The sequence below is a fragment of the Labrus mixtus genome, chromosome 16, assembly GCF_963584025.1.
Source record: "Labrus mixtus chromosome 16, fLabMix1.1, whole genome shotgun sequence".
Classification (NCBI taxonomy): Eukaryota; Metazoa; Chordata; class Actinopteri; order Labriformes; family Labridae; genus Labrus; species Labrus mixtus.
The window spans coordinates 5608556-5631665 of record NC_083627.1 but is presented as its reverse complement, the minus strand read 5'-3'; the positions used below and the strand labels follow the sequence as shown (position 1 = coordinate 5631665).

General features: G+C 42.5%; 1 protein-coding gene and 1 long non-coding RNA gene across 2 annotated transcripts in view; one reads left to right on the top strand and one right to left on the bottom strand.

Moving 5' to 3' along the window:
- LOC132990656 (uncharacterized) overlaps positions 1-23110 on the bottom strand; it is a 316893-nt gene that overhangs the window by 36738 nt on the left and 257045 nt on the right. The window lies entirely within an intron of this gene.
- Positions 2326-3738, top strand: LOC132991267 (transmembrane protein 74). Its single transcript, XM_061059951.1, has 2 exons — positions 2326-2490; positions 2659-3738. The coding sequence occupies exon 2, from the start codon at positions 2695-2697 to the stop codon at positions 3514-3516; it is 822 nt and encodes a 273-aa protein (XP_060915934.1). The 5' UTR covers positions 2326-2490; positions 2659-2694; the 3' UTR covers positions 3517-3738.

Below are 23110 nucleotides of genomic sequence, written 5' to 3'. Positions count from 1 at the left end.
AAATAAAATAAATAAAATAAATAAATAAAATAATTAAAATAATTAAAATAAATAAAATAAAATAAAAACAAAAATTTAAAATAAAAAAACGTAACTTACAGTGTTAAATCTTATCTGGCTTGTGAATTTTGTGCATACATTCATTGTTCACAGAGGTCGAGTTTGACTTTTGGGTGATGGATTTGAACACCATATGGTCCAGACATTTATTAGGCCTTCAGGATTAAATTAAGTTTGAATTAATATTTCATATGGGTATTGACTGTTCCCAGAGGGTGAACTATAATGACTCTGGAGATCCTTCTTTTAATCTTGTTTGTGATGATGGTTTATTTCTGTCTTGTTTTATACCAAAAGTTTCACTTTCAGAACTGTCACTTTGTCCGTCGTGTCTTGTGCTCTCCATTGTGTGTGAAAGGAGGCCGACTCACAAACCAAATCTACCTACGGGTAAAAATTTAATTACTAATCTAAACCTAACCCAACCTTTTAAATTAGTGCCAACAGCAGGTGGACATGTTAAATAACTATCTCAACGAGAAGATGAGTTGGCACTGACTTTGACTTCTATAAAGACTCTCCTGGCTTTTCAGAGGATGAATCAAAATGAATTTGGAGACCCTCTGACTTCCCTTTTGAACCGCCCTGAGGTTGACGTTTGTTGTCTAAATTGAATTTTTATTGACAACTTCTGGATAATTAGACAAGGAGTACAGGAGTATGGCCCAGATGTTCATATCTATGCAGGATGAATTGCGGATAAAAAAAGATTGGGGATCATTAGGCTTTTCATCTAGCGCCACCATCTGGTTTAAAATGTACGCTGGTCCAACATTCAACATGGATAGACTCAGAAATCGGGGAAAGAGAGAGAGAGAGAGAGAGAGGGTAACGACATGTTGGAAAGGTCGGATTCAAACTCTGGACGCCTGCTTTTAAGAACTTTAGCCTCTGTAGTGGGGCGTGCACACAAAACCACCAGGCTACTGGCGCCCCAAAGACAACACTCTATAGCAAACATTAGCATGCTAACATGCAATATGATTGTATGTATGGTCAATGTCTTAACCTGCCAAATAGCAGCATGTTAGCATTTTCAGTTCGGGCAGGTAATCGTGCATGTTGCAGAATCAGTAACTTCTGATGTTGAAAAATGAAGCTTAAGCGGATGTGTAAAAAAACTGCAGTTCCTCGAGTGTCCACTGGAGGCTAGCTCCAAAGACCCCCGGAAGTCACTTACACACACATTTAAAAAATTATAATTTGGATAACAGAAATAAACATGTTTACAGCCTGGTACACAAAATGATTCTGGTCTGAAAGGTTCATGTCTTTAACACACCAACAGGAGGGAATTTTTTTTATTTATTTTTTGTATTTTTTCATTTATTTATTTATTTATTTATTTATTCATTTCATTCATTTATTTATTTTTTTGGGCTTTATGTGCCTTTAATGGAGAGATAGGACAGTGGATAGAATTGGAAATCAGGGAGAGAGAGAGTAGGGAATGACATGTGGGAAAGGAGCCACAGCCTGGATTTGAACCTGGGCCGCCCGCTTGGAGGGCCTACAGCCTCCATACATGGGGCGTGCACACTAACCACTGCGCCACCATCCATGATTATTTTGAAAAGGATACGAGTTGTGCATAATTAGGGGTGTGACTGATATGACTGCAAGCGGCCCCCGTTGTAGTGGTTTATCGGGAGCCTTACAGCCCACCTCTTTGCCTGTGTCCAGAAAAACTGAGGCTGGAACATCATTTTCAATATGGCGTCTGTCATCGTTCAGCTTCAAAAATTCCCCTGAAGCTACGTCCATGTTTCATAGTGTACAATCCGTGGTGCAGCCTCATAGAGCTGCCGGCAGAGCTGTACTTAATTTATAATCTGTTCCCAGAGACTTAATAGAAAGTGAGAATCTGGAGACCATTTGTAGCTGATGTTGTCAACACGGGGTCCATTATCACTTATTTGCATTTTAATGCAGTCTTGATTGTTAATTAGAAAGAGAGGAAACCGTGACTACACCATTAACTGACGCACCAGCAGATTCAACTCAACCTCGCGACCCAAAAGTTCCTAACTGATCTAGTAAAGCGCTGTATTGACAATTAATTAACCCATTAGATTCTGCTCTTAATTCCTTTTTTTTATGGAGTGTGTGATGAGAACCATAATCGTGCCCACATGCAGTCTACCGCCTCGTGCCTCCAGTCTAGCTCGGTAATCAGAGGCGGTCTGCCGGAGCGCGGTCCGTGGGAGGGGAGGGGTCTGCCAAACCTTTCCCTCTAATTGACCAGGGAGCAGAAGCAGCCGGGGAGCGAGCAGCCACAGACGGGGAGAGAGGTAACTACTACAGCTAACCGCGTTTTGTCCCTTCACAACCTCTTACTGAAGCACAGAGAGCGGATTGAGATTCAGAATCGCGTTGCAGGGATTCATCCAGCCTTTGTTTTGGAGCAGCATTCCGCGTAAGAATCGCACGGTAAAGTCTTACTGAGTTAATTTAAGACTTTAAAAATGCTTTCGGTGCATGCAAGAGATGAGAGGAAGGTGTAATATTATTTTTGCTTGTGCAGAAACAAAGCATCAGGTAGTTTATATATCTCCGTACAGCCTCTTTATCTTTCTTTCTTCTTTTTTTACTGTGCAGAGACGGACGCATGGGCTTCACTAACCCCATGTTTCAATGGCTGATCTGGAACTGTTTTACTTTGATCACTCGGATCCAAGAGACACCTCCCTATTTTTAAAGAATCAAAGTATCCACGAGCTCAGCTGCAGCAGCGGAGGAGGAGGAGGAGGAGGAGGAGGAGGAGGAGGAAAGTCGCTGCGTCCCGGCGAAGGAGACGCTTCAGCACCGTGGACAGAGACCCGGAAAGCCGCGTGGCTGGAGGGGGAAACAGAAACTGCCTTCACGTGCAAACAGCAACACGAGGAAGAGGAGGAGGAGGAGGAGGATGTCCGGCTGATTGAGACAAGTTCAGTAACCTGCAGACTGAGTCAGAGCTCCTCAAGTGAACTGTACGAGGAGGAGGAGGAGGAGGAGGAGGAAGACGAGGAGGAGTACCCGGAACTTTACTTTTTGTCTGATGAAGACCTCTCCTCTGACGGCTCAGGGAAGTCTGTGGATTACGGCTTCATCATCGCAGTGACATGCCTGGTGACGGGCATCTCTCTGGTCGCCATATCCTACACCGTGCCCCGGGAGGTCCGCGTGGACCCGGACAGCGTCTCCGCCCGGGAGATGGAGAGGCTGGAGAGGGAGAAAGCCCGGGTCGGGGCCCACCTGGACCGGTGTGTGATTGCGGGACTGTGTCTGCTGACCCTAGGGGGCGTGCTCCTCTCCACCTTGCTCATGATCTCCATGTGGAAGGGGGAGATGATGAGGAGGAAAGCCTTCGCCTATTCCAAACACGCAGCCAAGTTGTACGGCTCCATCAGTCTAAGAGCAGGATCCAGCCCCACCCATTTGTCAGCGGCTGATGAGGATTTAGAAGTGCTCAGCTGAATGTATAGACTGAGAAAAGTACTTAAGAAATCCAAACAGCCTCTCCTATAACAGACGATGTGTGGGGGGATTAAATGCCTTTTTTTTTTCATTTCTGGAAGCTGAGGTGGACGTGGACTTTTTTTAAAGGGCAGGTTCACATTAGTTTCAAGTTTGTCTTAATACATCTCTACCATGCCCTAATGTGTACTGAAAGAGATTTTGTTTGCTTTAGTGGTTCCCTCTGTCCACACTGGCTGCGAAGAGATCGACTCCAAATACAATATCAATCGCAAAAGTCCTCTGTTGAACATTCACAAAATGCTGATACAAGGTTTCAACATTTTGGATTCGCAGCAGTGCTCATTAAAAACAGACCTGTTGCTTCTGCATTGTTGTATCTGCATGATGCTCTTTAGGTGAGCATTTAAAAAAAAAAAACAACCCAGAAATATCAGCGTAAGAAACATTTGTTGGAAAGCGTTTGAGATGACAACACTCTGCACAGGGGGTTTTCAATTCTTAAAGACAAGGTTTTATCATCACTGGAATGTTAGCACAGCAGGAAATGTTTTGGTTTTTCTTGGTCGATGGCGATGGCGAGGTAACAATAGAAATACAGCATTCAGAAGAAGAAGAAAAAGAATCTGCCAGGAATGTCAGCTTGCCTTGCATTAATTGAATTGGCCAAAATGGCAGCTTGTGATATACAATTGCCAGAGCTTTGAGTATTTTCTTTGGGGGGGAGGGAGGATGGCCAGGCTGAGAACCAAGCATCGGCCTTTATTTGCCAGAACCGCCAATAGGGTTTAGTCATCCTTTATTTTGAGCAATGGGCGTGTCCAGACTTTTTTTTTTCTGCGGTGGCCCAACTGGGACAATTATGAAAGGGTGCCATGAAGTTTTAGTGAGCACACATTAATTCATTTAATTTGTTTGCCCTTTCTATTTCTACTTATCAGATCTACTTTTATGAAACACAAACAGAGTCAACATATAAATCTTCTAAGCTTAGTTCTTTAAGGACTCAAATAGAAAAGGTTTGTTCAAAGTCACAAATTAAAAAACTCTTGCACGCTGTCTAATTTGTAAAAATACATTTCTTGGAATTGGTTCAGTACCAAAACTACTTCTAGCAGCCTTTTGCAACACAGCCAGAATAGTTGATCTTAACAGAAGTCCCACTCTCTTGGACACGCCCCTGTTTTGATTATTGAAGACGCTATGCAGCCCACTTCAGCTAAACAATGTGACATAAAATAATGTTTTAAGACTTTAATTCAGTGGTTTTATGTCTTTTATGTGTTAAAACTCATTCACACTTAATTCCAACAACTACAACAGAAGTGCTGTCAGGGTCTTCACAGACCCTCACAGATGGTTTCAGGAAGTCTCTGGTTGCCTATTAAATCCACATTCACATTCAGTTATGGAAAAAAAACAACCACTGCAAATAAAATATTGGAATTGTAAACATTCAATCACAGATTTTCCTGATTGCGCTGCCTTTAAAAAAGATCATTTCATCTCTTTAAATAAATGTACAACCCAGTTTGTGGAGTTGGCGACCAAAAGCGAACAAGAATTGGTCTCCAACGGCAACCGGGCCACTTTGACCCGCCAACCTGATTGCACTGCTAGTCCAAGCTGGGTTCAGATGTTTGATGGATGACCCTCCATCGCCAGGCTGGGGGAGGTTATGTTTTTTTCATGTGCGGTCAAAGTGTGTCTGTATGCAGCCTTGATTTTGGAAACGTCCATCTTTGTGTCATCATCGTCCACCACACTGCAACTCAGCATAGAAACACTGTCCTGGAAATACACACAGAGTGAATTTGGAATGTATTTCTAAGATAACTTCTTTGTTTCATGAGCCCAGGCTAAACATTATTTTAACTTTATTGGACACATTCATTGGAACGTATCTCTTTACAGTCAGCATGAGGGAGAGCAGCAAACACAGCAGCCATATACATATGGGCATTTTAGTGCTGTATTAATATTTAAACTAATACGTTAAGTTCAAAGGAGAGATAATCTGTGCTCCCAGGGTTCTAGCTCAACATCCTCTTAATTCGACACACTAAGGAAAGATTTTGAAAGATTTTGTGTTCTCTGCGGGAGTTTTTTCTTTGGATTAATACGTACAAATCACCACCTACTGCATTCAGAAAACTCATGTCACACTCTTTGAAATCTAAACCCTCAAGTTTGCAGGGAAGACTGTAAAAGATTTCCACACTGACTGAACAAGGTTTTTTTTTTTTTTTGCATTCAAACTGCATTTCAAACTTCCATCTCATTTTGTTCTTTTTGCATCTTGAACTGCAAAGTCAGCCCTTCTATATCTCTTACAACATAAATAAAAAACAAGACTCTGAGACTTTGGGGATAACCCTGTTTCGAGTAGGAACTACTTTATGTCTTGGTTTGAAATGAAACATGATTTATGCTTTCCTGAAATAGATATTACATTTCTCTGAATGGCTGCTGGTCTGCCTTTTTTATTTGACGATCTCTGACCTGACTTTTTGTTTACTCCTGCATCACTGCTCCTAATGATGCTGCCATTTCAGAGAACTTGTGTTTTTACGCGCCGCTGCAGGCTTGTATGTTGAAGGCCTGCGTGCACACTGCGGCTGCGAGTCATTAGTCCTGCCTGCACCTTGTCAGAACACAACACATCATTGAATAGCAGCCAGCAGAGCTGTGCAGATCTGGTTTAACAAGAGACAACAAATGCATGAATCTGTGTTGAGAATGCTGTTGACTGTGCCTGTGTTTGCTCCCATTTGTTGAAACAGTATACCGCAGGAGGTGTAATTAGGTTTTGTGGTTATGTACCGCTGTCTGATGCTCCGTTTACCCTAAACACTCTGAGGGGCTACAGATGTTTCAATGCACACAAACAAAGTGAGACAGAGAGAATCAACAAACCCCTGGAGGGACGCTCTCCTGGTAATTGGTGTTATTTAATTGCTCGTGGGAGGCCTGAGAGTCAGAGAGAAAAAAAACCCAAAACATTTCAACTACTGCAATAATCAAGCCGGGAACACCTTCTTATTAAAAACCAAATCGCTCCAGCTGCACTACTGGAGTGAAATTTGACATACATTCACGACGAGGGAGAGTAATGGATGTCCTGCTGCTCTGACAGAAGATGCTGTGAATGAACAAGCGTGTTTTCCTGAATGCTGTGCTGTGCAGCCTTTGTAATCGGAAGTGCTTACGGCCAGCAGGATCGCATTATCCTCCACGCGACCTTCGCTCACCCTCGCCTCGATAATATCATTAAAAAAGAGCCAATCGGATGCCCTCTTGCTGAAATATTAACCTGATTTCTTGTCCTCTTTTAGCGCCATGGTTCACAGGTGTTTTTTAGAAATGGATGATATTTCACTTCTTTAACTTCTGACTCATCTGCTCCAGTAGGCTGATTTTTGTTCATCTCCCCAGATTGACTTTTTTTTTTTTTTCAGAGAACAGCTGTGAGCGTGTTGGGTTAAGTTTGTGAGGGTTGCAGAGAGCGGCGTGGCATAGGGAAAGCAGGAAAGTGAGTTTCACAGTATGGAAAACATGAAAGTCAGACTCCTAAATCAAACCTCAGCCCTCGATGCACTCATGGCTCTTCTGAGACTCGTGTCTGCAGGGAAGCCAGCTCAGATTCAGAATATATATTTCTCCCCGGCGATGTTCATTTATAATGATTCAGTCTGGAGAGAACCTCCTGACATTTACTGCTGCAGTGTTGGTGACATGGAGGTTTGTCTGTAACAATGTGGGAAAAACATCTCATTTTGAAACTCACCTCGCCTGTGTTTGAATAGCCCTGGAAATAAATAACGACTTTTTAACAACACAAAGCGGCTGTGAGGTCTTTGTTTTCAAATCAAACGAGTAATAAGAGTGATTTGATTTAATGATAGCCTAATAGTAGTTCCTTTAATCTCTGCCTTAATCTTTTGTTATGCTGCCAATATTTCTGTTTTCCAATTTCCAGCCTCTCTAAACCCGCACAGGGTCGTCTGTGGCTCAGTTGGTAGAGTCAGTCGTCACTCAACCAGGAGACCCAGGGTTCGATCCTCAGCTTCTGCAGCCACACGTTCGATGTGTCCTTGGACAAGGTAGTTACCCCCAAATTGCTCCCACTGCTTCGTCGCCGGCGTGTTGTATGAATGGGATTAGTTCCTTCTGATGGTCTCACTTCATAGAATACTTTGCCAACAGTGTGCGCTAATGGTTTGAACGCAGTGATCATTTTTTACCATCCAGTGAGGACAGTGACTAAAAAGCCAATAACTTAATCATGCTAAACATTCAAATTGAACCTTGAGACACAGAACAGTGCAATGAGGGATTATCAATCCACCAATCAATCCATTTTGACAAAATTTGCTGACTTAAAATGACCCTGATGTCATGACATCATGGCACGGCACACAGCATATCATTTACACTTCTGCAATTTTTCTCAGTTTTAGTTTAAAACGTATTTGTGCTGTGAAAGGACTTTGCAGTTGCCATTTCCATTCAGGTAAGTTTTTCCTTTATCCAGTTACTCCTACACACCCATCTGTTGAATCAGCTGCTGTAGTGTCCTCACTGGATGGTAAACGTTAAATACATTGCACTTGTACTTTCTAGTCCTCCAGTGATTCAAAGAGCTTTACTCCTCATGTCGGCATTCAAGTGTTCTCATTCATTTACTGTTTTCAGAGTTAGTAAGTATGTTTTAAGTAATGTACTGAGGACACATTTGGCTTTAGGGGTCAGGATCTTGCCTGAGTAAACAGCAGGAGCTGGTGATCACGCTGTTGTTCTGGTTAGACCCTGACCCGCTCCTGAGAGAAAGAGAATGCAGCATTTGAAGTACAGGGATTAGTCAAAAGCAAAACAAACATCAGTTAGCCTTGAAGTAAGACTGGAATAAATAATGACATGAAACCATCGACTTCTGAGGTAAAAATTAATTCCAGGATTGCAAAAAAATAAGTGGTGCAAGAGTAAAGACTGTTAATGTGGCTACAAGCAGCAGGGTTTATAGGGTTTATCCTGGGGTTGGCATTGCCCCTCCCCCCCCCCCCGAAAGAAATCTGATTGGCCACCCCAAGTGCCACCACATGATCCTAGAATATGATTGGAGATCTACCCGAGGCAGGACCTGTCTACAAATAAGCTTATTGGGCTGTGTCGCTACAGATCGGATTTGTCAGATTTTTCCTTACATGATACATCTTTTTGCCAATTCAAGAGGGGGGAGGGGTGGGGGGTGTCACTGCCACACTGTTACACCTCAAATGCAATGTGTTACGCATGGAGGCAGAATTGGGGGGGGGGGAGAAAGTGGCAGTGTGTAGTGTTGGAGGAGGCAGGACGGAAGCTGTGTGTGTGAATGTCAGACTGTGTGTGTATGTGAAGCTCCTGAGTTTACACGTCGTGACTCCTGCGCTTCTGCAACGCCATCATGCGACTATGAAAACCGCGCAGTGAGACCTCAATTTTCTCTGTTGCAGATGCAATGTGTAAGAACAAACGTGTAATGACAGCAGAAACTTGTTAGAGTGCTGTTGCAGGGTTGCAATGTGTAATCGGCTAGAAATAATTAAGTCTGAAAGATATGCAATTATAAGGTATCCTGATGTTTGTAACTTAAGCAGATATGATTTGCGGAGACAGAAATGGTAAATAATTGTGTTTGTGGTGCACAGACGTCATCCCAACTCCCAATAGGTCAGAGACCCTTTTTGGACATCCTGGTTCACAACATGTCCACACCCTCCTTTCTTCTCGGTAATATAAAAACAATCCTCCAGCTGTCACCAGATTCAGATTCTTTCTTTTGTGAAATTCTAACGATAAATAAATCCATAGACCAAACGCAAAAAACACAGACCTTGCATCCTGTGAAACGGCCAGCGTGGGTCCTACTACCGATGCAGATAAAAGTGTGTTCACGCAGAGCTGCAGCCGAGAGAAAAAAGCAGGAAGAGAAGGGTTGAAGCAGCTTCTTCTACAGGAGCTTTATTAGCGATGTAAAAAGGGGCTGAGACACTGCAGCAGCTTTAATTGGTGTCTGTGTTTGTTTTGCCAGGGGACTCTCCAAGACACAAAATCAAACCGGTAATAAAAGACGACACACACACACACACACATATGCACAGAATCCCATGCACATGAACGCGGCGTGAATTGTTCAGGCACAAAATGTGTGTCTATTTCAAAGGAAACACCCTGACAGACGAATGGACACACACACTCTCAGCTTCCTCACACACACACCCCTCCTCTTCCTCCACTCCTCTGCCATGAATGGAGTCAGTCAGAGTAATCATTCAGGGCAGCTGGCAGCAGGAAATGGAATTGGATTGCTCCAGGGGTCACTCAGGGTCAAGAGCCAGGGTGTGGCTCTGGACTCGGGGGACCAGGAGGGAGAAAAGCCTTAGCGGCGGCGTTTTGCATCAGCGTCTGGCTGCCACTTATCATCAGCTGTCATAACCACTCATCGCAGTGAGTGGCCGGGCACCAGAAAATCTCTCTCTCTCTCCATCACACAGTCATGCCTACGATGTTCTGTCTGCTTGGTAAATTAGGAGTAAGATCATGTCTCCAGGTCTGAAATGCCTCTCTTGAACTATTGCCTTAAGTTAATGACTTATTCAATAATGATTCTCGTTACCCAGATTGTCGCATAGCAACGGCAGGCGGTCACAGCATGGAGGAAGAAGAAAAAGAGTAAGGGACGGAGCGGAGAGAGGAAGGGGAAGAAAAGGGGAGAAGGAGAAGCAGAGGAAGAAGTTGGAAATAAAAATCACCCTCCACATCATTTATCAGCTTTATTCATTCAGCTCAGAGGGTTTTAAACCCCCTGAAATCCTGCTCGAACTGACACCGCCGCCTTTCAAGCTGTCTTTCAGGAGGTATTCAGAGCTGAAAGCTGTGAGGCGGGTGAACCTGGAGGCTGCATTTTAACTTCTTGTCTTTGAGGGGGAGAAAAGTCAACAAACTGGAACTTTTTACTGATCAGTTTAAAACTCTAGACTCTTTGATCAAAGCTCGTCCCTCTGCGGGAAAACTGGTTGTTTTTGGCACTGCGTACTGTCATTTTATGAAGTCTCTTTGTTGCAATCTGCCACATGGGGGGGGGGGGGGGGGGGGGGGGGGGAGGAAGCAACCTAAAAAACAAATGTTTTTGGTAAATTAAAGTTATTTCTTAATAAAGAAGTAAAAGTTGTGCTGCAGTGGTGCTGGTGGCCGAGTGGTTAGTTTGCCTGCCCATGTAATAATAATAATAGACTTTATTTGGCATGGACATCACAGATACATTGGACGAACCAGATGCATTGCATGCTAGTTCTCAACACCGGTCCACAGGAGGCTTTTGAAAGGAAAACAATTAAGATAGGGAGAAAAGCGATAAAACAGAGAAAACAATAAGGAGAGAATAAATAAATAGACATAAACTGTAGAGCAAAGGCAGCATGATCAAACAATAAACCAGTCAGAAGCTGTTCATGTGAGCACTGTTGTTTTGATTTTAGCCCCCTTAGCTCTGTTAAAAGCGTTACTGTTGCTTTCTAATTTTATGCCAGTGGGCAGAGAGTTCTGAAGTTTTGCCCCCTTTGCAGTACAGAGGCTGTAGTCCTCGAAGCTCGCGTCCCGGTTTTGAATCCGTCCCGTGGATCCTCTCCCAGATGTCAAAGATGGAGAACAATCAAAGCTTTGACGGCAAGAGCAAAAATTTGTTAGAAATGTTTGCATTATGGTTCGAAACGGGAAACATCAGCAAACACCGTAGGGAAGTTTTCACTTAGTGACAAAAAGTTGTTTTGGTGATTTAAACAAAGTCATCCACCAGCTGCCGCTCACAGGAGGTTCCACTTTAAGGGTTGAATGCTAAATCTTCTCTCTGTTTTTGAACTTGCTCCAACCCATTTAACGCCATGCGACACTGATACAACGTAAACTGAGCTGCACATGCAGGAATTCTCCTCCTCTCCTCCTACTCCACACTCACATTGAACAGGTGAACCACCTGCTGTAGGTTGAGCAGTGCCCACATACTCCTGTCCCTGTTTTTTTTTTTTTTATTATTCTTCCCTTTTCTTCCCTTTCGCCTTCGCTGTCCTGGAAGAAAAGCAGAAGGGACATCATAACCATAGAAACGGGGTCAGCCTGTTGCTACGGAGAAAAGACTGTGTGCCACGGTGGCTCAGTGTGTAAGGGAGTTAAAGATGCTCTGCTTCTGATTCACCACGCTGATGCTAGAACGGTCGACACATTTCCCCTATCATACCTGGTGTAAAGAGAGTTTTTTTTATTTATTTACACATCTCGTCTGCTGTTAGCGTTTTTCTCCTGTCAAACATCCTCCTCTTCAAATATAAAAGGAAAGACAAAAAACACTTCCTCTGCAAACCTCTTTCGATCAAACATTAAGAAAGAAATGCTGAATTGACGACCTACAGTGGAGTTTCACTGTAGCAGCATTTTCAGCTAAAGATGCTTATATGCATGCAGACATACCAGACCTGTAGTCAGGACTGTGTCGGCCTGGAACAGAACAAAAGATCTTTTTAAAGTCACAGACAAATGACGACAAATCATGACAGAATGTGCAACAACCAGAGTCTCAACTATCATGCTAAATGTGGCTAGCTGTTAGCTTGTACATTCATTACAATAAACATTTTGGCCCAACACGTTCCCTTGTCAGTTGGATTGTGGTTTGCTTTAGAGGACACGGTTGTTGCAGAGGACGTTTGATAAAGGATGGCAGAAATATTGTCTTTGTTATTTTTGTGTGTTTTCAGAAAAAGAGAAATCTGCAGCTTGGTTGTCCGTCCTTTTTTTCCGCTCACACTGTCTGCCACCCAGAAATACAACAGAAGCAAGAAAGTCTAAGAAGCATTTAAAGTCCTGAGAACCCCTGGGAGTACTCCTGATATAGACAGACTATTAATGACAGCGGAGAAGTGTGCCATAAAACGTATAAAAAATGTAAAACACTGCAAAAAAAAAAAACTGAACTATGAATCACAATGACAGAAAAAAAGTGGGATGTTAATGTTTAAACCAGGGCCTGGGTTTTAATTCACACGTTTCTTAGCTGCATCACTTTGTCTTGTAAAAACACTGATCCATCAAATCCAGATGCATCAAGGTCGGACATGTGACAGTTAGCAGATATCTCTCGGAGAGAAGAATGATGCAGCTCTAACTGAACAGATATTTAATCGCTGAGAAAGACAGGAGGGTGAATTCATTTCTCAGCAGGAGAGTTTTGCTTACCTTGTATCTGATTTATGGTGAGTATTGTCCTGTGGGCCTGCAGGTTTTTACATCTGAACAAACCAGTGCAGGAGCATGAAAGCTTTCGACAGACGACTTATTAAAGGCTCCGTTTGACTCTTGAGGAGGGTTTGACGTCATTCAGTGGCTCAGGCATGGTTTCTGTGAAGCCAGCATCCAACAAAAGCCTTGGATGGCTGTATTTGGAGAGAATCAATTGAGTGCAATCTTTGAGTATCAAACACTTCAAGAGTGTTTTTTATGTAGCATTGATTGGGTCTATTCTTTTTTGTGCCACTCTATCAGAATCAATATTTTTATATTTCTGACGGAGGAATGCTGCAAAGCCCTGAGCTGTGGCTTTTCTTGTCATCGATGCATTCTTGCGCAGTTACCTTACAAAAATGTATTTTTTTTCAATTTTAAAAATTGATTTTTAAAGAGCCACGTATCATAAATGATGATAAAGGTAAGCTCTGTTCATGCAGGCGGCAGTAGCTCAGTCTGTGGGGACTTGGGTCAGTAACCGGAGGGTCATCGGTTCAAGTCCGGGGGCGGACCAAAGTGTAGAAGTTGGTCTGGTTGCTGGAGAGGTGCCAGGTCATTTCCCGAGTACTGCTGATGTACCCTGGAGAAAAGCACTGAACCCCCAACAGCTCTGGCGTGCTCCCTCTTAGCAGCCCCACTCTGACATCTCTCCATTAAAGGTCACATATTATGCAAAATCCACTTCACCATGTTTTTCTAACACTAATGTGTGTCCCTAGTCTGTCTACAAACCCTTCAATTTTGAAAAAAATGGCCATCCTCTCCGTCTTTTACCTGCTCCACTTTTCAGAAAATGTGTGCTCAAACAGGCCGTTTGGAGATTTTCCCTTCATGACATCACAAAGGGCAGTAGCCCCTCCCCCAGGTGGGTGACACTCCCACAGCTAGGTGTTTGTTCTGCCCTCTGAGTCTGCCTTCTCCCCGTAAACAATAGGGCATGGAGCGAGAAAGACCGAGCCACCCAAGCCCGTCCAGAGAGGGGGGCGTGGTCAGACACAGCTCATTTACATTTAAAGATACAGACACAGAAACAGCCTGTTCTGAGCAGGGCTGAAATAGAGGGGTTTATAGGCGTGATTTTGGGGAGCTCTGAGACTTCTTTAAACTGGTTGAAGAAGAGGAGAATATGTCACCTTTAATGTTTGTCCACAGGTTCTGTAAAAATAATTAAAGTTTATGCAAGTTGATACATAAATGTGCAACATAAACTCATACTCACCTGCACAGCTTCTCCAATTAAATTCTATACTTGGTAGGTCGAATTTCATGTTCTGCAACTTCAGTCTTAAACTTGACTACATTTCAGCAGGAAATACTTTTTACTCCACTACGTTTATCAGACAGCTGAAATTGTTGGTTACGTCATACACCCATCTAATTTATACCAGAACCCTGACGAGCTCAGCAGAATATGAATATATTGAATATGGATTACACACAGACCGTTTAATTTTGAATGCAGGGCTTTACATATTTTCACTGTGTGCTTTTTGTATTCTCACTTTGTTAAAGAATCCGACTTCCGACTAAAGACTTCCAATTTGACTGCTGAGGTTGAGATTGAATTTTTACAGTTTCATTGCAGATTTTTTTACTCACAGCATTAAATCTAACAGTGAAAGGCCACATTTCTACTGAAGAAAGAGTCCCTGTAAATAAAACAGTAGGCAGCGTATTTCCAGTTCTCTAAAGTAAATTCTCAAATTAAATTCCTGTCACGTTCAGTGTGTTGAAGAGGGGCAGATGTCACTTCTTAATGACATCAGTGAGTAAAAATACATTTTCTGTTATTGTTCAGGTTAGCAGATCTTTAACAAGCAGTAGAATTTTTATTGCATAATTACTTTTGATATACTGGCAGATGTTTTCTGAATGGTGCACGAGCTTGTCATTGGATCCACCTGACAACAAATCAAATAAAATTAAAAAAGATTAGTGATTGAATCTGGAGTATGCATTTTGCACATTTCCAACATTGCCTGCCTTTGAACATACTCTGTGCTTCCTGTGGCTGCGTGCAGGCAATGATTGCGGTCTCTGCTAACGAAGCCTTGATGAAACGCTGCACGTTGCAAATCCAGAAACCAAAACAACAAAGAGAAAAACAATCAAGCATTTCTTTTATTCTTGTTACTCTGGTATACTCCACCACTCGTGCTCTCTGGGGTGCTTCATGCCTCTTGTCATTCAAACCGGATAAAACCTGAAGTGATTCCCATCTGCATCAGGAACAAACACAAGGCAAGTGATGCAAAAATACACGCGCTTACACAAAGCTACCCTCTGTGTTTGACCCTGTACACAGAAAAATAACAAGCCTGCATGCAGAGAGAATAAACTTCACAGACCTCAGTCGGTCCCGGGTTCCTGCCTTGAAATCTGTTGTTATGCAGATGACAACACGGTGTTTCTCTTTGCTTTATGTGCCTCCTCTAGCAGACTAATTATAAATATAGATGTTCCTTTTCTTCCCAATGAGGAATAACTCAAATAGCAAATATTCTTCATGATGATTTCTGTCACGTTTTTTTCCCCGATAATTGTCTAATAGCTCATTAGATGAACTATTTCAGTCTTTATTCACAGAGAAAGGTTTACCCGAAGGATTGACTTTGGGTTTATTTTATCCAAATAGCTTCTTTCCTTTTTACACACGCCTTGAAAATAGAGAGATGAAATGTGAGTTAGGAAAACACCATTACATAAAAAGCTATATCTGTACTCAGAAAAAGACACACAAGGGATTCACTAGGTATTGATTTTTTTTAAAACGTCTGAGGAGAACTCCAAAGATCTCAGAGGGGTTGTGATCCCGTAGAAAGAGTAAGCATAAAAGGCAGTAAAAAAAAAAAAAGAGGCGTATAAAATGTGATGCCATTACTTTAAAAAGGCAGAAGCCCAATTCACTAATAGCACCGTTAAAACTGTCATTGAGCACTTGTGCTCTCATTGGGATTCAAAAACATCTGCACACTGCAACCTTGATGTGTCAACTTGGCAAAGAGAAAGAAGATGAAGCCAGACTCCGGTTTGAGAGGACTTTGTGAACTGATTTGGGTTTTAATGTGCTGTGATTAACTCTTTATGTTATCAAGGTTTCACCGAGTGACAGACAGAAAAATAACAAAATGTACGTCTTTCAGAAAGTTGATGTTGAACTGACTATACATCGAGAAAATAAACAAGCAATGAGCAATACTTTTGTGAACTAAGTTTCACAAAAGTAATTAATCCTGTTTCATACGTTTCACATTAGCGGCAACCTCTGGTCTTGGAAAATAAAGCCAATGAAGCCGCTGTTCTCCTCCAGCGACACCCCTCCAACCCCCCTCCACTCTCGCTCATATGGAGAAGTTAAGCGCAAGCAACGAAAACTGTCCTTGGCCCGAGCTGCAATTGCCTGTGGCCTTCGTTGTGCCTTCATAGTTGTCTTTAGATAGCTCGTCGCTTCACATTGCATATAAATTGACACCGAATGAGTGTGATCTAAAAACGCTTACATGACATCCAAATAATCAGTGAGTATGTTCTTCTTCTTCTTTTCTCTAGTCCTCCACTAAAACAGCTTTTATACACAAGGGGAGGAGCCGGCCGTCCCGTCCATGTAAACACGGCTCTGACAACAACACAGCCAGCAGGACTCAAGCTTCTCACTCATTGTAGACAGTCATGACTCAGAGAGATATTTACAGATGATATGCTTTTTGCACATTGTTCCTTTAAATCAGCCATTTTCAGTGTCTGCTGTTCTTTGACAGCCAAGGCTACAAAATGTAATATCTTTCCTTTTAGCTTACAGTTTCTCTCCCCCTGTATACATATCGACAGCCCTTCAGGTGAGGTTAATTTGGAGTTGTGTGTTTGAGAGTGTTTGGTGTGGGGGCAGAGTCAAAAGGCTGCTGGAGTGTTTTGGATCAAAGCACTGAGCACTTGTTTTCCCTCTCGAGAAACACTCGGCTTTACAGATAAATTACTAAGAAGATGACAAAGTGTCTGAACTCCAGCCTCAGCTCGCTCCGTGAGAGTGTGTGCACACAACTTGGGGAGCTCAGTTCGTTTTATTCAGCTTAAATTAAGTGAGGGCAAAGTGCCGAGGCCGAGGGCAAATAAAAACATGTCAGCTGTGCATTCTCTTTCTTGACATTCAATTACTTTCTGGGTTTTTTTTTGTTGCTCTCCCTCCCTGAGCTTCTGTGTGCTAAATATAGCCAGCTGACTTTCCTTATGAAAGCTAAAAACCTCTGAAACTCTATAAACATTTCTTAGTTTGAAGTTTGAGGTTCAGACAAAATTCTTGATGATCTCAACAAGTTAATCTTCAGCAATTCTCGGTATAATATACAAACTAAATATGGTCGCCTACTCACACCCTTTTTGTATTTCAGATGTTTTTGCATGAAAAATGATTTCAGTTTCATGTAAGTCTTCTTGTTTTTGCCATCTCTGACAGTAACACACTGGCACAAAGTAAGAAGTGAGATTTTTGATTCTCTTTTAATGACTTCTTTATTCATGTTTTGTGTCTTTTCTTTCTCTGACACTATTTCCTCGCACACCACAGACTATCATTAGCGTGCCCTTTCAAGCTCCTGTGCTCTGCTGGTGATAACTTCTGACTGTGTGTGGGTGCAGCATCATCTAAGGTTTAATGTCTTTCATACATACAATATTCATACATACGGTATGGGTGTGCGAACAGGACCTACAGTAAATGTCTACATACAGTTTACTGTAGGTCCATCACTGAGAGGATTGACAGCTTCGTATTGGCCTCTGCACCGCTGCACTGCAGTCTCCTCCGTCTGCAACTAGGTCAGAATTTTTTTTTTTTTTTTTTTTTTTTACAGGAAATCTGCAAGATATGTTTATTTGTCGCACGAATGCTGTCAAAGCTTTTTGACTTTAACATTTTCTCAGAGGAAGATTTGCTTTTTCTCCAGTATATAAAAGGAGAAAACAACTCTAAAGGAGAAGTTTTTTTTTGTCGGGGGCTGACAAGCTGCAACAAAAACAAGCAACACCGTCTATGTGACAGGAGAAAATGGGATTTTTTTTATTTACTTTATTCAGTAAAGTTATTGCACTCCCTCAGCCATGGTCTCATCTGTACAACAATTTATATGAAAATATATAAATGTCTACTTTATGACCTCATATACATCCCCTACCTAATGGATTATTTAGAAGAGGCTGAATCAACTTTATTGGCCAAATATTTCGATTCATACACAGAATGTATCCCTTCAGAAACTAAGCTTACAGTGTTCAAACAGAGCGATGAACACATTCAGATATATAATATACAGATGCATGTTTTTGTACACAAACAAAAGCTGCATGATGAAAGGTTTATACAGGACGGCTGTGCAAAATGTGATGAGGAGAAAGATGAAATATACATTTTATTTTATGATAGAGCTAATAATTAACTCCATTTAAAGAAACACTGTTTATCCTTTTTCAGTTTTCAGTTTTTCTTACATTGGCCACTGCACAGTGTGGATGACAACGTCCTTCTTATAAAGGAGACAGGAAATAATATTAATAATAACTTTATTTATATAGCACATTTAAAAACAGATGTTTACAAAGTGCTTTGACTGACAAAGAACTTACACAAACTGGGGACAGACATCAACAGTCAGGCCAAACAGAGAGTTCAAAAATACTGGAAATTACAGGAATGATAAAGATACAACAGGCAGGTCAGAGAGAGAGAGAGAGAAAGAGAGAGAGAGTGCTGAATGACATGTGGGGAAGGAGCCACAGGTCGGATTTGAACCCGGGTCGCCCTCTTTCAGGTCTACAGCCTCTGTGTATGTGGGGGGCGCGCCCTAACCACTCGGCCACCGACGCACCCCTTGTCAGTGATTCTGTGCGATCATTTTAATAATTACTGCTGCTTTAGTCTATTTAGTTTTTCTCTGTCTAACTATCAGATTGATTCTGTTTGACTGTTTGTTTGTTTGTTTGTTTTTGTTGTTGTTGTTTGTCAAATTTCACACCGTCATGTGGAGGCTGCTTGCCTGTATTCAATCAAAAAAAATCATAATAATAATGTCCACTTGGACACAGATCGAACTAAATGCCGACCTCTGATATTGCTTCTGTATTTGTATAACTTTCAAACGTATTAATGTCAGATAAGTAGAATTTACATGTCTTGCTTTTTAGCCTGTAAACTGTTGACTGTGTTAGTGATGAAGGCCCAAATACACTTGAAGTCTGAGAAATCCATCACTCATTTATGATTGCATGATTTGCTGCATGTGAGATGCTGCAGCCTTGAACTATTATCCGAAATAAATACGATTAAAAGAGTGGAACATCCTCATATTAACTTACTCAAGACGTCTCTTTGTTCAGCTTTGCCGACGCTGGCGGGGGGTGGGGGGGGGGGGGAGTGCAGACAGGCCAAAACTCAGATGATGTCAGCCTGTTCAAATTCTTTGGAGTGGCTAAGAGCCCCGATGCATTTTGGGTATAGAGCGATCCAAAAATCGAGTATGGAGGCTGAGTGACACTTAGAATGCATCATTTAAATTCTTGTTTGCAGCATGGTCTGGCCGTGCGTCCTCCTCAGACTCATATCATAAGTGCTGTGCGTGGATGGCAGCAGACGGACGCTCCGTGAGGATCAAAGCTTGATCCTAATGCACCTTTTGAATCAGATGATGGACAGCATCTGATATATAGTGAGCTCGATCTGCAGTGTGGAGAATTTTCTCCTTTATTGGACCTCAATCATGTGCAATTTAAAGTTATTGGCTCTAAGGTCAGCTTTCAGACATGCTCATTGTATTCCATCTAGGTTTGTCTCTCCAGCCTGTTTTTCTAGAGAAAAAAAAAATCAGAAATTGGAGGGAAATAACAGCATACACACGGTTTGTCCTGGTATAGTTGCTGAAAATATAGGGCTAGCGCCGTTTTTAATGACGAGGCTCAAGCAGCACTCACCGTTTTGTCTTTGGTGTCAGTTTTTTTTGCAGGATTGGGCAGTTTGAGACAAAATGCCTTCTGCCTGTTGCCTGGTGACTGCAGCGCTGCCAACACACCTAGTACAAGCCACAAGCAATATCTACCAGCTCTGAAGTAAACATCACCCAGTAGACTCGTGTAAGCCGGGAAACTGGAGTGAAAGTGCATGTAGAAGAAGTGGGGGGGGGGCAGGGGGGAGAAGAAGTCTCCTGGACAGGATGCGGTTTTTCCTGCTGTCTTATTTCCACTGCTTTAATGTCACGGAGGTAAAGAAATTCATTCGCTTTGACATTTGTGAACCTCGGTGGCTCCAGAGAGCAGCGGTACACAGCATACCACCCGGACACACTATCACAAGAAGGCAATGAATCTGAATTATCATCAAAGGGAGGAGATTACATGCAGGTTTTTTTTTTAAAGATAATGCTTTTTCTTTGTCCGCATTTAATCAGTTTCATTTGCTCTTATGTCTTTATTAAATCCTTGGCTTCTCCTCAAAAGCGCTGCACATCCAGCTGGCTCTTGTTCTCATAAAAAAGAAGTGGAAGTGGAAGGCAGCCAGGCGTCTCTCTCAGATTGAGTCCGGGATGTGTGTGTCTGTGTGTGTGTGTGTGTGTGTTTATATCTCTGTGTGTGTGTGTGTGTGTGTGCGTGTGTGTGCGTGTGTGTGTGTGTGTGTGTGTGTGTGTGTGTGTGTGTGTCATGGCCTCGAGGATGGACAGAGAGAGAGAAAAAGAGAGAGCAGAAAAGAAGGAGGTTGTGGATATGTGCCAGCAAAAATGACATTTCTTAAACTGATGTGTGCGCGTGTGCGTGTGTGTGTGTGTGTGTGTGTGTGTGTGTGTGTGTGTGTGTGTGTGTGTGTGTGTGTGTGTGTGTGTGTGTAAGGCACGAGTAAGCTCCCTCATGGAGATTTCATGCGGGGATTCATTGCCTAGCTATTCAAAACCTGATGAAAATGGCTACGCTCGACTGCAGCCTTTGAGTAAGCAGAGAGAGGTGCAAAGTGATGAGAGTGCAGTTTTGAAAAAGTTACAATATGCAGACTTTTTTTTTATGAGTTACTACCCCTTTTTAAATCTCAAAGTGACGACAGTCTTGTACTGCTTGCCATTGAGCAGCAGTATCAGGGAGAGTGTGTATCACTACATATCAAAGTGTATCTTGGTCTCTGATTTTGAGTCTTATTCCCCGTTTCAATTCGTGAACTTAAGGATGATTAGAGGCAGGTTATTACACCAACATCATCTTGTTGCTCTCTTGAGTGTGTTGACTGGTTTGGCACGCTATCATTGGAGCTGAGGTTCAGCGACATTTCGTGTTTCACAGAAAAAAAAAAACATGTGCTCTTCTCACTCTGGCGACTCATAAAGGAAAGCAATTAAAGGCAGGGTTGGTAATTTCCTCCAGATCCACTTTTTTCAGATTTTGGCTGAAATTGTCTTTAGGTCCCGACAGAAATTAATAACTCATGTTCTCTGAAAAAGGAACAAAGAAAATCAGTCATCTGTAGCAGTTTGTAAGCCTGTAAAAACTTCAACCAATGTCTGCCACGAGGGACCAATCTGATGAACCAATCAGGCGCCTCCCTGTCTCCCTGCTCGCTCTCCACTCCTTGTGTGCACTAGCCCACACTCAAAGTGCATCACCGATGACGGAGTTTATACTGTGAGTTTACTTACCGCTGAATGAGACGTGAGACGACGTAGCTGAGGTGCGCTTCTGGACCAGCGACGCTCGTGCATGTAAGTGAGGGGGCGTGGCTTTTGAGGGAGCACAGAGGGGAGGGGGTGTAGACGGAGCACTGAAGGAATGCTACTTTAAAAAAATCATGCTAGTTTTTGAAAATTACCAACCCTGCCTTCAAGTCTTTTCCCCGTCAAGTTCCAACTCTGATAACTCAGGTCTATGATTGCACTCTCATTTGTGTTGCACTATACTGAAGATATATCAGCTTTGCTTGTGGCACAGCTCTCTGGATTATCATTAAACCTTCATTTAAGCCTTGAACATCTCCTATCTCTCCCTTGCGTTTGGTTTCCCAGCGGCCACAGTGACTTAAAGATATTCGATCATTCCTCCTCCTTTGCTCCTTGAAAAAAATTAGACTCAGGACACATCCAAGACTGCATCTGTAAACAAAATAGATCTTTCTCTGTGACTATTGACGTTGTGATCAGAGCTAGTTCCAACTGGTGCCATCCCTTGCAGGCTGAGGAGGAGTGCTTTCGCTTCCTCACAGAGCTCCATCTCACATCGCTGATCACACTCCCATGCTGTGGTCACAGATGCTACCTGTCCAAGCAGTCCCACGTCTGACCTCAAGGAGGTCAATAAAACAGCAGACTCTCATTTATCTTGGTCACGTGTCCACAGAGTCCACTTCTGTCCATATGTCGGAACGAGAATACTTTAATTCTTGAAGTCTTTAATTTAAACGCCATTTTCTTCAACCCGACAAATGCTTCCTGATGTATTCTCAGCCTGTGGTTAATGTTTGCCTGTATGCCAAGACAAAAATATTTTGTGCGTCACGTTTCCAGTGTGGAGCTATAGCTACAGGGATCAAAAATCTAAATCTGTATAATGTGTACAATCCACAGTTTGAGCTCTCATATCAATCACAAATTCATTGGGCTGAAGCGAAATGACATTTTCAGAGCAATTTAGATTTTGTACTTTGATGTCGGGCTACTTTTTTCTAAAATAGTTACACAATCAAAGAATAAAAACTTCACTTAATGGGCTGGGTCAGAAGAAATGTAAATACTGTTTCTGTCCTGTCCTGTCCTGCCCTGTCCTGTCTTGCTTTGCTTTGCCTTGTCTTGTCTTGTCTTGTCTTGTCCTGTCCTATTTTGCCTTGCTTTGCCTTGTCTTGTCTTGTCTTGTCTTGTCCTGTCTTGTCTTGTCTTGTCTTGTCTTGTCTTGTCTTGTCTTTTCCTGTCTTGCCTTGTCTTGTCTTGTCCTGTCCTATTTTGCCTTGCTTTGCCTTGTCTTGTCTTGTCTTGTCTTGTCCTGTCTTGTCTTGTCCTGTCCTGTCCTGTCCTGTCCTGTCCTATCCTGTCTTGTCCTGTGATGTCCTGTCCTGTCCTGTCCTGTCTTGTCTTGTCCTGTCCTGTCCTGTCCTGTCTTGTCCTGTCCTGTCCTGTCCTGTCCTGTCTTGTCTTGTCTTGTCTTGTCTTGTCTTGTCTTGTCCTGTCCTGTCCTGTCCTGTCTTGTCCTGTCCTGTCCTGTCCTGTCTTGTATTGTCCAGTCCTGTCCTGTCCTGTCTTATCCTGTCCTGTCCTGTCCTGTCCTGTCC

Bases quoted from the DNA above. Each gene is read 5' to 3' on its own strand.
- LOC132991267 (XM_061059951.1), top strand. From the start codon at position 2,695: ATGGCTGATCTGGAACTGTTTTACTTTGATCACTCGGATCCAAGAGAC.